At 43.8% G+C, this 11354-nt stretch overlaps 1 protein-coding gene and 1 long non-coding RNA gene across 2 annotated transcripts in view; one reads left to right on the top strand and one right to left on the bottom strand.

Moving 5' to 3' along the window:
• Window positions 1–11354, top strand: part of TRPM3 (transient receptor potential cation channel subfamily M member 3) — a 536483-nt gene that overhangs the window by 444643 nt on the left and 80486 nt on the right. Inside the window, exons 18-19 of the mRNA XM_019626368.1 lie at window positions 1846–1986; window positions 8670–8798. Of these exons, the coding sequence (XP_019481913.1) occupies window positions 1846–1986; window positions 8670–8798 (270 nt within the window). The remainder of the gene's footprint in view (window positions 1–1845; window positions 1987–8669; window positions 8799–11354) is intronic.
• On the bottom strand, window positions 2001–5568 carry LOC109372859 (uncharacterized). Its single transcript, XR_002122108.1, has 3 exons — window positions 5126–5568; window positions 2996–3127; window positions 2001–2193 (listed from the first exon to the last, which is right to left on the bottom strand). It is a non-coding gene; the product is annotated as an uncharacterized LOC109372859 (long non-coding RNA).

The raw sequence follows: 11354 nt of genomic DNA, 5'->3' as shown, positions 1-11354 counted from the left end.
AGTTGTGGAAGACGTCACTTCACTGGCCCATGTTGGTATTATCATTGTGCTCTTCCTGGGTGAGGCAGTCGCTCGCCAACCATTGGACAGCCGCTCATGGCAGCTCACAAAAGCTCATGCCTGCGGCCAGCCAGCCCCACTGTAGCCTACACCGTCACCGGTGACTCACAGCAGCCCAGCTCCAGGTCAAGCTGTTGTTCACCATCTTAGCTGTAGAAGGTGCAGCGTCACTGGCCCTCATGTGGGATCCGAACCGGGGCCCTGCTGCTCAGAGCTGGTGTCCCAAGCCAACTCCTAACCAACACGCCACTCAGCTGGCCCATGACTTTTTATATATATGAATGCAGTGGATTTTTGAGACAATGACAAAAATAGTTGAAACTAGTATTTGATATTTTAGATAAGGTGGTTTGAAACCAGAATTACCTAGTGCCTGTCTCTGTTCTAAACTTCAAGATAAACAAATTATTTCTGTAATTAGATCTCTCAACTCTAAACCTATATTCCCAGTATTTCTTTTCATGTCCCACAAATCCTTGTCTGTCTCTGAGCACTAAAAAGACTTTATACTGTTCTCACATTTAATGAAAATTTTATTTCCCAAACATCATAGAAATAATCTTGTCTTAGAATGATACTGAAAGAATTAAAGCCAAAAAACTATGCTGTAATAGATTCCTAATAGCATACTTTTTTTTCCCCCTGGGGAGATATAAACTAGATCATTTCAGTCAAGGGTGTCTGAGAAAGTCTCAAATCACTTTAAAGATTACTGAGCACTTATTAAGTGCCAGATGTTTATTGATTGTAGATCAACTTTATAGCAGGTACTACTAATACCTTCATTCTATAGACAAAGGGAGTAAGTCTCAGAGAGGTTAAAAGACTTGCCCAAGGTGCCATGGACTGTAAGTGTTCAGGTGAGGTCTCAATCCTCCTTCTGAGTGACCCAAGGGAACTCTTCACCATTAGGATCTTAGCCATCTTTGGGACATCCTGTCACTTGCCACCCAGATGGGCATGTGTCTGCCTTTTCTCAAATTCTTCCTTTTTTGCAATAATTAATCATAATTGTTGTTGTTGCTGCTGCTGTTGTCATGAATGAGAAGGAAATAATCCCATTTTTAAGGAAATCGCCAATAGCTTGGAGATGAGGGCCTCTCCAGGTCAGGCTTGACTTCTTCTAGTCCCACCTGGTTTACTCTCCCACACAGAGGAAGGCGGTGTGTCCAGGTGTTGCCATGAAACTAACACCAACAATAATTCAGGTTTTACAGGGTTTGAAATCAGCCAACCAAGGCATATGCCTAAAGGTTGGGGAGATATTCCTGAACAACTAAGCTCCAGGCATTTCAATAATTTAATGCTCATAACTTGAATTCTCATAACTTTTTGATAAATTAGGTATTAGTGGACTAATTTACCTTTGATTTAAGAGCCATTAGCCTGAGCGGAGACACAATTTGAACCCAGATCTGCCCGTTTCACTATATATAAGGGAGAAGAGGTTGGGAGAAAAGACAGATTCGTGATCTTCCAAGGCTACTCCTTCTCCCTCTCCGAACTCTGGGTACCTTCTATCACTCCCATCTTTCAGAGGTCCCAGAGTGAAAGAGACAAGAGTGCTCAAGAAATATCCTGAAAGCCTTCCATCCCCAGCAGTTACACAGATTCTATGCATAACACAAATGCACACTTAGGGAAGGCACAACCTCTAAATCTCTGGGGGCTTTGGACAAAGCTCTCAGGTTCTACGAGCGTGTTTTCCTCATCTGTAAATGAGCACATTGAACTCCATGCTTTCCAGGGCCCTGCCGTAATGGTATGAATTCTCTTCCATTATAGGCGATGTTGGGACGAAACAATGGGGAGTCCTCCAGGAAGAAGGATGAAGAGGAAGTTCAGAGCAGGCACCGGTTAATCCCGCTCGGCAGAAAAATCTATGAGTTCTACAATGCACCCATCGTGAAGTTCTGGTTCTACACTGTAAGTATCTTCCCTTTTCTTCTTTTGAATGGATGGCCACAAAAAGCCAATGTCAATGTCTCATGCACTTGGGTGGTTTCCTCAATGAGTCGTAATATGGGGGCCACACAGGCAGAAAACAAAGCTTTATGACCTTGCTTTTTGCAATAGCTTTGCAAGATGTGTGGAGTTTGTGAGGCAGCTTCCATAGCTTCTACATTTCTCCTCCTTGCAGAAAATAAAGGAAATCGTAAAAGTGAGAACTAACAGAAATGGAAGTGAGATGAGTATGAGTCCCTTCCAGCAGGAAAATAGACATCCTTTTACAAAACGTTTTCCTGCTCTGGATGTATGAGTGCTGGATCAGAGTTGCCCATTTTAAATGACAGTGCTGGGTTTGGGGGGACATTTGGTGGGCACAGGATGAGCAGAGTGTGAGAAGTAACACTACTAAAGATACGTAGTGTTAGTGGGTAATTACTCCCACTCTGGTAGTGTCATCAAACAACCTTTCTTGCTCTACAACAGTTAACATGCAAACAAAGCAGCAAAAACTACTTGAAGCAAACTGTAGCCATGGCATATTCAGTAAGCACACCCTGCAAACATTTTCTGCCCACAAGATGAAAAATTGTCCTTGAAATAGCATCCTAATGTGGTCAAAATGGCTTGACTGTTGGGTATCTACTTCTACTTTTCAATCATATTTTAAGCTTAAGGTGAGCTGTGGCCCAGGTCATCTCTACTCTCCAGCCACAGCTGGGACTGTGCCAGATGATGGATAGATAATTCATCTATATTTTTGGTCTTTCTCACAACCAGCTACAGACCAATCACTTGAGTCAGCAATAGGATAATCACATCTGAAGGCCAGGATGACTCAAATGACCAGATGAGGTGCTTTTTGTGCAGTCCTGTATGCTAACACTTAATGGTAACAGCGTCAGCACTATCGACATTTTGGGTAGAGTAATTCTTTGTGAAGGAGAGCTGTCCTGTGCATTGTAGCATGTTTTCCAACATTCCTCACCTCTGTCCACTAGATGCCAGTAGCACTCTCCATGCCCCAACTATGACAATCAAAATGTCTCCAGATATTGCCAAATGTTCCATCGCAGGGTAAAATTGCCATCAGCTGAAAACCACTGCTCTAAAGTGTGGACTTGAGAAGGGGATGAGATATTATCAAAATATAAATATTAGATTTTTGTAATGAAATAAAAGTTCAAGTTATTAATGTTAAAAAAAAATTCTCCCTCTGAAAAAATATAGCTAAGGCATGCAAAAATCATTTCTATTGATATGTTTTCTACGGTTATGTATTATTTTTACCTTGCAAAAAACAACACAGTGGTAACACACATGGACTTTGGAATCAGACAGTCTGAGTAGAAATTCTGTCTACCTCTGTATTCGTAAAGTAACTTGTGACCTCAAGCAAGTTATTTTAGCATTCTGTCCCTAGTTTTCTTAAGATGGGGATAATAATAATAATACCTACTTTATAAGGTTTAGTAAAGATTAAATGTGTTAAAATATGTAAAGCACTTAGAACAGTGCCTGGAATGTGTAAGCACAATACAAACATAACTTGTTGTTCCCAGGCTAGTTCCACTGAAGAGCACTAGTCAGTGTTTTATTCATCCATCCACTCAACAATAATAAAATACCATTTATTGAACACCTGCTGTGAGGCACTGTTCTAGGTGCTTTATATACACTTTCCCTAATCTAAGTTTAATCAAGGTGGTATTTTGACTGCATTTTACATTCAGGTGTGTCCTTCCTCTTAGAATAGGGCTGCCTCCACTGTGTCACCTAGGACAGGACTTGACGAACAAGGACCCATGAGCCCCATCTAGCCCACTGCCTGTTATTGTGGCCTGCGAGCTAAGAATAGACTTACATTTTTAAAGAGTTAAAATAAAATCAAAGGAAGAATATTTTGTGCCCCATAAAAATTATATCAAATTTGCATTTCAGTGTACTTAAATGAAGTTTCATTAGGACACAGTCAGACTCATGCCTTTACCTGTACTCTGACTGCTTTTATGCTACAACTGTTGAGTTTGACTGTTTGTAATAGAGCCCATCAGGCCCACAAAGCCTTAAAAATTTACTATCTGGCCCTTTACAAAAAATGTTTGCAGACTCCTGATCCAGAGCATAAAAGAAATCAGTAAAAGAATTACCTATCACCTTTAAGACCAGAGTACTCACTTCTCTTATCCCTCCTCTTTTTTTCTTGATCTGTGTTCTGTATTCATTTTATTTCCTTAATTCCTCTAGCCCCCATTTTTTTTAGTTGAGGCAAGTTATTAGCCAAGAACATTTTTAAATCACAAATGCCCTGGCCAGTGGTTCTCAGCCTTGGCTATACATGGAATCACCTGGAGTGCTTTAAAAAAAAAAAAAAAGCCTGAGTTCTATTTAATCTAAATCTTTATCTATTTTTTTAAAAAATACACCTGAGTTCTAGTCTCTGAGATTCTGATGTGTTTTTTTCCGGGGCACAGCCTGGGCATGAGGATATTTCAAAGCTCCCAGGTGGTTGTAATGAACAGCCAGAACTGAGAACCACTACCCCAGACAGAGGACTGAGGTATTAGCCCAGTATTTCCAAAACTTCCATAATGATAAGAAGTTTTGTTAGAAATGCAAATTCCTGGCCCCATCATAGACCCACTAAGTCAAGTCTCTAGGGCACAGCCTGAGAGGCTGTATGTGTAACAAACATCCCAGGTGAGCCTTGTGGTCCAGGAAACGTGGGACACACTGCTTCCCTTGTATCATGGGCAGCAGATGGTGAAACTGCTTCTTTGGGAATGGAGCGCCTATATCCCACTGCCTTCTGCATGGCTGACTGGATTAGCCTCAGCAAGCCCATCAGACTGCATGCTCCAGCCGTGTTCGATTGTGTTTACACAACTATTTCCAGAAATCCATGTTTATGTATTAACAAAACCCAGCCTCAAGGAAGTAAATGGAGATGGGGAGTGCCAGCCTTCTAAATACCCAGAGATGTTTCACCATAAAATTCAGCTTTAGATCAAAGGTGCCATTTGCTTTTGGTTGTGTTCTTTTCTGTAGGAGAATTTCCCACTCTTATTTCTGAAAGTATCCCCTTCTACACCCTCAAGGTTCTGAAAGTAGGACACACCTCATTTCCACATAACCTCACTTCCATGTCGTCACAAGTTTCCAAAGGAGCAGGCTCAGTCCCCTTCTGTTCCAAGAGGAAAGGAGGCAGAGATCCAACTGGCTTCCAGGCCATGTTTGTGATGAGAGCGCCTTTCAAGTACCCAGCGGGAGAGGATGCAAATTCAAGGTGTGAAGTGGACCCAGGTCAGAGGGCAGGGCGTGTGCTCTGATCAGCAGTGACACATCGTCCCTCTGCTAACACCATGTGCCCCTCCACTCTCCAGGGGCAGCAGGAAAAGGAGGAAATAAGGAGTGGCATAGCCCCCCAGGGATCCACAGGCCGTGGCAGCAGGCACTGGGCTTGTGTTTCCCAGTTTCACAGTCATGCATCTTGGTTCCTGGAAAACGTATAAAAAGAATATATAAGCATATAAAATACAAATTCTTATAGGATTCCCACAGACTTAAATAAGAATCATGAGGTTATATTTCTTTTCAAAGCTTTGATGTTCTACATCAAGCTTGTTAAAGCTTACAGAATATAAGCTATATATATATAAGCTTACAGAATATAATGTAGTGTGACTGCACACACACACACACACACACACACACACACACACACACACACCATTAAATCACGTCTTGTTCAGGTAGTCTGCAGCAGGGGGCCATGAGTGTTCTAAGGTAGGTTGCTTCCAAAATAGCAGCCACTGCTCTGCTGGGCCATGTAATCATGTTCAAAGCCCTATTTGTGGAAGTCCATATTTTGAGTTGTCCCAAATATTCTATTATAGCTTGATTATGAGAAGAAAAGCATTGTAGAGTGTGATTTCAAGGACAGGCAGGAGCTAAAAAGGATAATTGTGGAGGAAACATAAACAATAATGAGGGCAATTCTAAAAAGAAAGAAAAAGAGATATGAATTGTTGTTAACAGAGGATCAAAAGGAAACAAGGACTGAGGTAAGAGGAGACAAGAGGAATAAAAGTGTCTTGGAAAAAAAGGCAAATAATAATGTGATCCACCGTTCATTGGGCCTCCACACTGTGTCAGGAGATAAATACATAACACACACACACACACACACACACACACACACACACACACACACACACAGTCCTTCCAAAAGCAAACATCTTCATTTCACAAAATGGAGGCCCAGGCAGGTGAACTGATATACACAAAATGAAACAGCAAGGAAGTACTTGAGATAGGATTTAAATCCAGCTTTTACTGTCTTCTGCATCTACATTCCTTCCACCAAACACCATTTCTTCCACTAAACACTATTCCTTCCACCAAACAAGTACGCTAGACCTGTATTCAGAGGACAGAGGCAGTTTGGAGGAGTTACAGGCATACATACATCATTTTATTGGGCTCCACTTCATTGTGCTTTACAGATGTTATATTTTTTATAAATTGAAGGTAAGACCTTCTACCAGCAAAAAGACTGTGACTTGTTTTATTGCAATGCTCACTTAATTGCAGTTGTCTGGAACCGAATCCGCAATATCTCTGAGGTACGCCTGTACTTAAGCACTAAAAGGCAGAGGTTCTGAAATAATTGTGTGTGTGTGTCACTGGGCCTACATGTGACAAGAGAAGATAATGCTTTGGAATGTTTTGCAACGAATTGGGTAAAATAATAAAAACTGGGGAAGTTAACAAGATTCATTTCACTTAGAACGGATAGAATATGATCCAACAAAGAAAAAGAAAGCAACCAGAAAGAGAGAAGGATTTTAGGTCAGAAGGAGGCTTAGAGTACATTTTAGAGTTTGAAACCACTGAAGTCCTTTTTTTTGCATTTGACAAAATACAGTACACACAGAAACTGGAGAGTGGAGGCCAGTATATAATGGCGAACAGGAACCATATGAACCAAATCCCATTTTAAATAGTGTCTTACATGATTTCAAGTACAGTAGACTCTGCTCAGGCGAGGGGCTAATGATCCTGAAGGGCAGGGGTAGGAGCTGAGGCATGGACTAAAATGACAGTCCCTGAGCAGGTGGCTGTACAAGAGCAAAGCTCTCCTGTGGAGGAGGAGCCCTGCGGGCCCTCCAACATCTAAATAACTGTTCTCATGCTTCCATATGTGATCTCCCAACTGAATGTTCGTCCCTCAAGAGATGAGAAATTATATGGTTGTGTCTGTAAATGCGTCCACATAATAGGGTCTCAGAAAATACCTTTGACTCATAGTAAGAATCTATGCATTTACAAAAAAAAAAGGAAGGAAGGAAGGGAGGGAGGGAGGGAGGGAAAGAGGGAGGTCCCATTAGTAGCGAAAGCAGCATTTCTCCAGCTCTGTAGGTTGCCATTTTCCCTTTGTATCTCCCAGCCATGTTGCATCTTCCTCTGCCTTCTAAGCTGCCCCAGGGCTCTCCAGCGGTCACAGTCTATCTCCAGAACCCTCAAGGCTTCAATCCTTTACCCACACTATGTCCTATTTGCTATGCAGGCTCCAATGAGTGCGGATTTGAATAAACTCACTCTTAGTTCCTACTCATAGCCCCTAAGGCCCCTAAATCCAGCAAGTGCCATCCTCAACTTGAAGCATTTCCTAGAAAGGTTTAAGTTACTTGCCATTTTCCCTAGGTGAGCTGTTTTTTTTTTCTCTCCAGAGGCTCCTTGGCCCCTTATGCAAGAACTTCACCAGCCCTCCTACATTCTGCTGATCTAGACATAACTGAATCCTCCAGTGACAGTCACCAAACTTGAACCCTGAGGAGTTTTCCAGGGATACCCAGCAATTTAGCCCGTCCCATCAGGGTTCAGCCTCTGATATTAGAGCCTCATGAAGATTAAACCCCACTCCAAGCTACAGTAGGCCACACAGAATGGCCACACAGTTAGCCATTTCTTTCTATAAATTGCCTTTTCTTCTCTTGTTTCAAAGAAGCAGAAACCAGTAAGGAATATCTCAACAGGAATAGGGCAGGAAGGTGATACAATGGAAAATAGGTAAAACCTTCCCAGGGCACTGTCAAGCCCTGCACATTAAAGTAGGAGGGGAAAAAAGACATTAACTCAGGAGAGAGTTAAAGTGGGGATTCTAGACAAAGTCCAGGCTATTTTTACGTTGGTTTGACCAATTTACAAGTATAGCAAGTGTCTTCTTTTCCTTCTTCCTGACTTTTAATCCACCTGGCATTCATTAGGCAAAAATCCATGGCGCTGCCCTTGTTTGAGAACTTGAGGCTCATGCACGAGCAAGAGCAGCGCCTAAGAGGAGACGTTCCCCTTTTAGCTGGGAAGTCACGGGCAGCTTGGCCATTGCCAAACAAAATGATGCATCATGACGCACAGATACAAGCAAAGTCCTGGGACCCAGACTTATGTAAGGGCCACAAGGAAGATTGCATATCAAATTATTTCATGTAGTACAGTCTTTGTTCTTCTTTTGATAGTTTACAGCTTTGAAGTTCGTTTCTTCAGGCATCTGCGTCCCGCTTGCCGACCTTGTTCTTGTCCTGCCACACAGTGGCCTTGCCCAGGGGCAGGGCTTCCAGGTTTTGCAGCTAGGGCACCGACTATATTGTGTTTCCTTACAGCTGGCGTACATCGGATACCTGATGCTCTTCAACTATATCGTGTTAGTGAAGATGGAACGCTGGCCTTCCACCCAGGAATGGATCGTCATTTCCTATATTTTCACACTGGGAATAGAAAAGATGAGAGAGGTAACCGGTTTCATAAAAAAATTTTAAAAATTTTAAAAAAAGAACTTAGGAGAAAAAACAATGGTTAGTTACATTTGTGCATGGAGAGGAGAGGGGGACACTTGAGATCCAAATTAATCCAGACACTATTTTCTCTCATGCTGCCACAGCAATCTGGACTTGGCTTTGCAGGCTGCTGATAAACCTGAGGAGGCCTCACAGTGTGTGTTCATAGGGTTGTCACTCCATGAGCGCTTAGGGTTTAGTCATTTTCTGCTAACATAGCTCTTGCCCCAAGAAACCCTCAAGTTGTTTTCAATGCTGTTTACTCCTCTCTTTCCACATCTCTATAAACATAACTTTTTTTTTCTTTTTTATTGGGGAATTGGGGGGATGGGAACAGCAGAATTGGGGGAAAGGGAACAGACAAGCTGCTGTCGTTTTGTTCTTCAGTCTAGTTGTGGAGGACGTTGCTTCACTGGCCCAAGTTGGCACCATCATTGCGCTCTTCACAGGTGAGGCAGATCAGTCAGCTTCTGGACGGCTGCTCACTGCGGCTGCTGGCCGCTCACGCTGGCTGCTGGCTACACACGGTAGCCCATGGCAACCCACTGCAGCAGGGGCTGCAGCCTACGCCGTCACAGGCGACTCATGGCAGCCCAGCTCCAGGTTGAGCTGTTTGTTGTTCAGCATCTTAGCTGTGGAGGGCAGTGTCACTGGCCCTCATATGTGGGATCCGAACTGGGACCCTCTGGAGTCCCAAGCCAGTTCTTAACCATCACGCCACTCAGCCGGCCCTAAACATAACTTTTTAAATGTTTCCACTTTTTATCTTTTTTTTTTATCTTTAAATTTTCCACTTTTAATTCCCATTGCAACCCTTCACGCTGGGTCTTTTTGGACACAGTCCACCAACACCTGTGATTCCCCAAATGCATTTCAGCGGCTCTGGGAGGAGCTATGCTTTTATTCCTTACTTTATTATCTGGTTTACTCCCCTCTCGATATTTATTTTGCACCTGCTGGGCACCAGCTTTTCCACCAATCTTGGGCATCACATGGGTGAATTGAGCATATTTCTCATCCTTCAGGTTGAGGATGTAGGTCCCTCTCTTCTACTCCCTACCCCCAGTGAGAAAAGGACCGATCAGAACACCACCCCCACGTGACTTACTGGAAGTCAGAGCTAGCCTCAGAGGCCGTCAAACTCAGAGCCGCTGAAGTGAATGTAGTCAAGCAACGGTCCACCAGAGGGCACTGCAGCCCTGCTCAACGCGCTCCACACGCTCCCCCTTCCACGCCTGGAGGGAAGGCCGGCTTCTGCGGCATGACATTCCTCTGCACTTCCGCCTTGAAACTAGTCTGCAGGAGAGAGCTTTTCTGGAAGAATTGCTCCCTGTCAAGTCCACGGCACCCTCTAGAGCCCTGGAACAATCCTACTCACTGTGCTACAGTGAGTGGGGGAATATATTGGGCTCCACAGAAAACAAGGATCCCTACAAATCCACAAATTTGCCCTTACATTGCTCAAACAGATGGAAAGACCCTATCTTAGATTTTAGCTCTAGAGTGTTCTCCTCCAAAGAAAAAGATGCAGTATCTATTAGATACCATCGTACTGGGATCATTAAAAAAAAAAAATCTCATGTATATATTTAGAGCCCTCCTCTTGGGTTTAATCTGCTTCGGGTATATTTAAATGCTAGCCAGCATGCCCCCATCCTGAGAGTTTGGATATGGATAAAATGGGATACCAGTCCCGTTTTATCGATTTCCAAAATATCTAAAAGAATAACTAAAAAAGATGCCTTGCCTTCTTGCCTTTTTCCAACCAGCTGATAGTGCCTTCTACGTCCTGACCAGTTTGTGGATCTCCCATCTGTAAACTGAAAAGCAGTAATAAATTTGCTTCGGTCTCTGTGTGGGTCTCTCTGAGCTGAGGCCTGCTTCCTGCTAAGGACGGTTGCTGTGAAGTGTCAGCTCACTCTCTGGTGATTTAACGCCCAGATGCATATTCCTTCCCCATGCGCAGAAAAGGGAAAGACTTGAGCAGGGAGGCTGGACTCTCTCCAGGGACTAGACTGGAAGAAGACAGGGAGCAGTCTGTCCTCCACAGACTGTTCTGGAAGAGGCTGCCAAGCCGGCGGGCTGCCAGGAACCTCAAGGCCTGGCTATCCATTTCTCCTGAGGCGGCATATAATCGCAGAGAGGGCAGGGCTTTAGAGGCTGGGGTCAGCGAGGGGTCAAGGGAAGAGTCCTTGCTTCTGAGGAAGCTGTGAGGAGGCAGGCGCTGACCATCTTAGCGTCTGACCTTTTCCTCTTGAGTCTGGTGAGGTAACTAGCTTGCTCACCCCCAACCCCTGGGGCCCTGAGGCCATTAAACAAACGCCCAAGTGCCAAGGGCGTGAGCACCCCACATGTCCCACCTTCGTGCCTCCTCAGCACACAGGCCGGCGAGACTCAAGATCCTGGAAACATGGGCAAGTTTGTAGGCCTTCTGAGGGATATACAAGGAGGGCTGTACAAGGCTTCATGGCCTCAAATGCTTCGCTCCCACTGCTGGCACCACATCCTTCT

Source organism: Hipposideros armiger, unplaced genomic scaffold (assembly GCF_001890085.2).
Source record: "Hipposideros armiger isolate ML-2016 unplaced genomic scaffold, ASM189008v1 scaffold_668, whole genome shotgun sequence".
Lineage (NCBI taxonomy): Eukaryota > Metazoa > Chordata > Mammalia > Chiroptera > Hipposideridae > Hipposideros > Hipposideros armiger.
The sequence above is the reverse complement of the archived record's forward strand: the minus strand, read 5'-3'. Positions and strand labels throughout refer to the sequence as shown.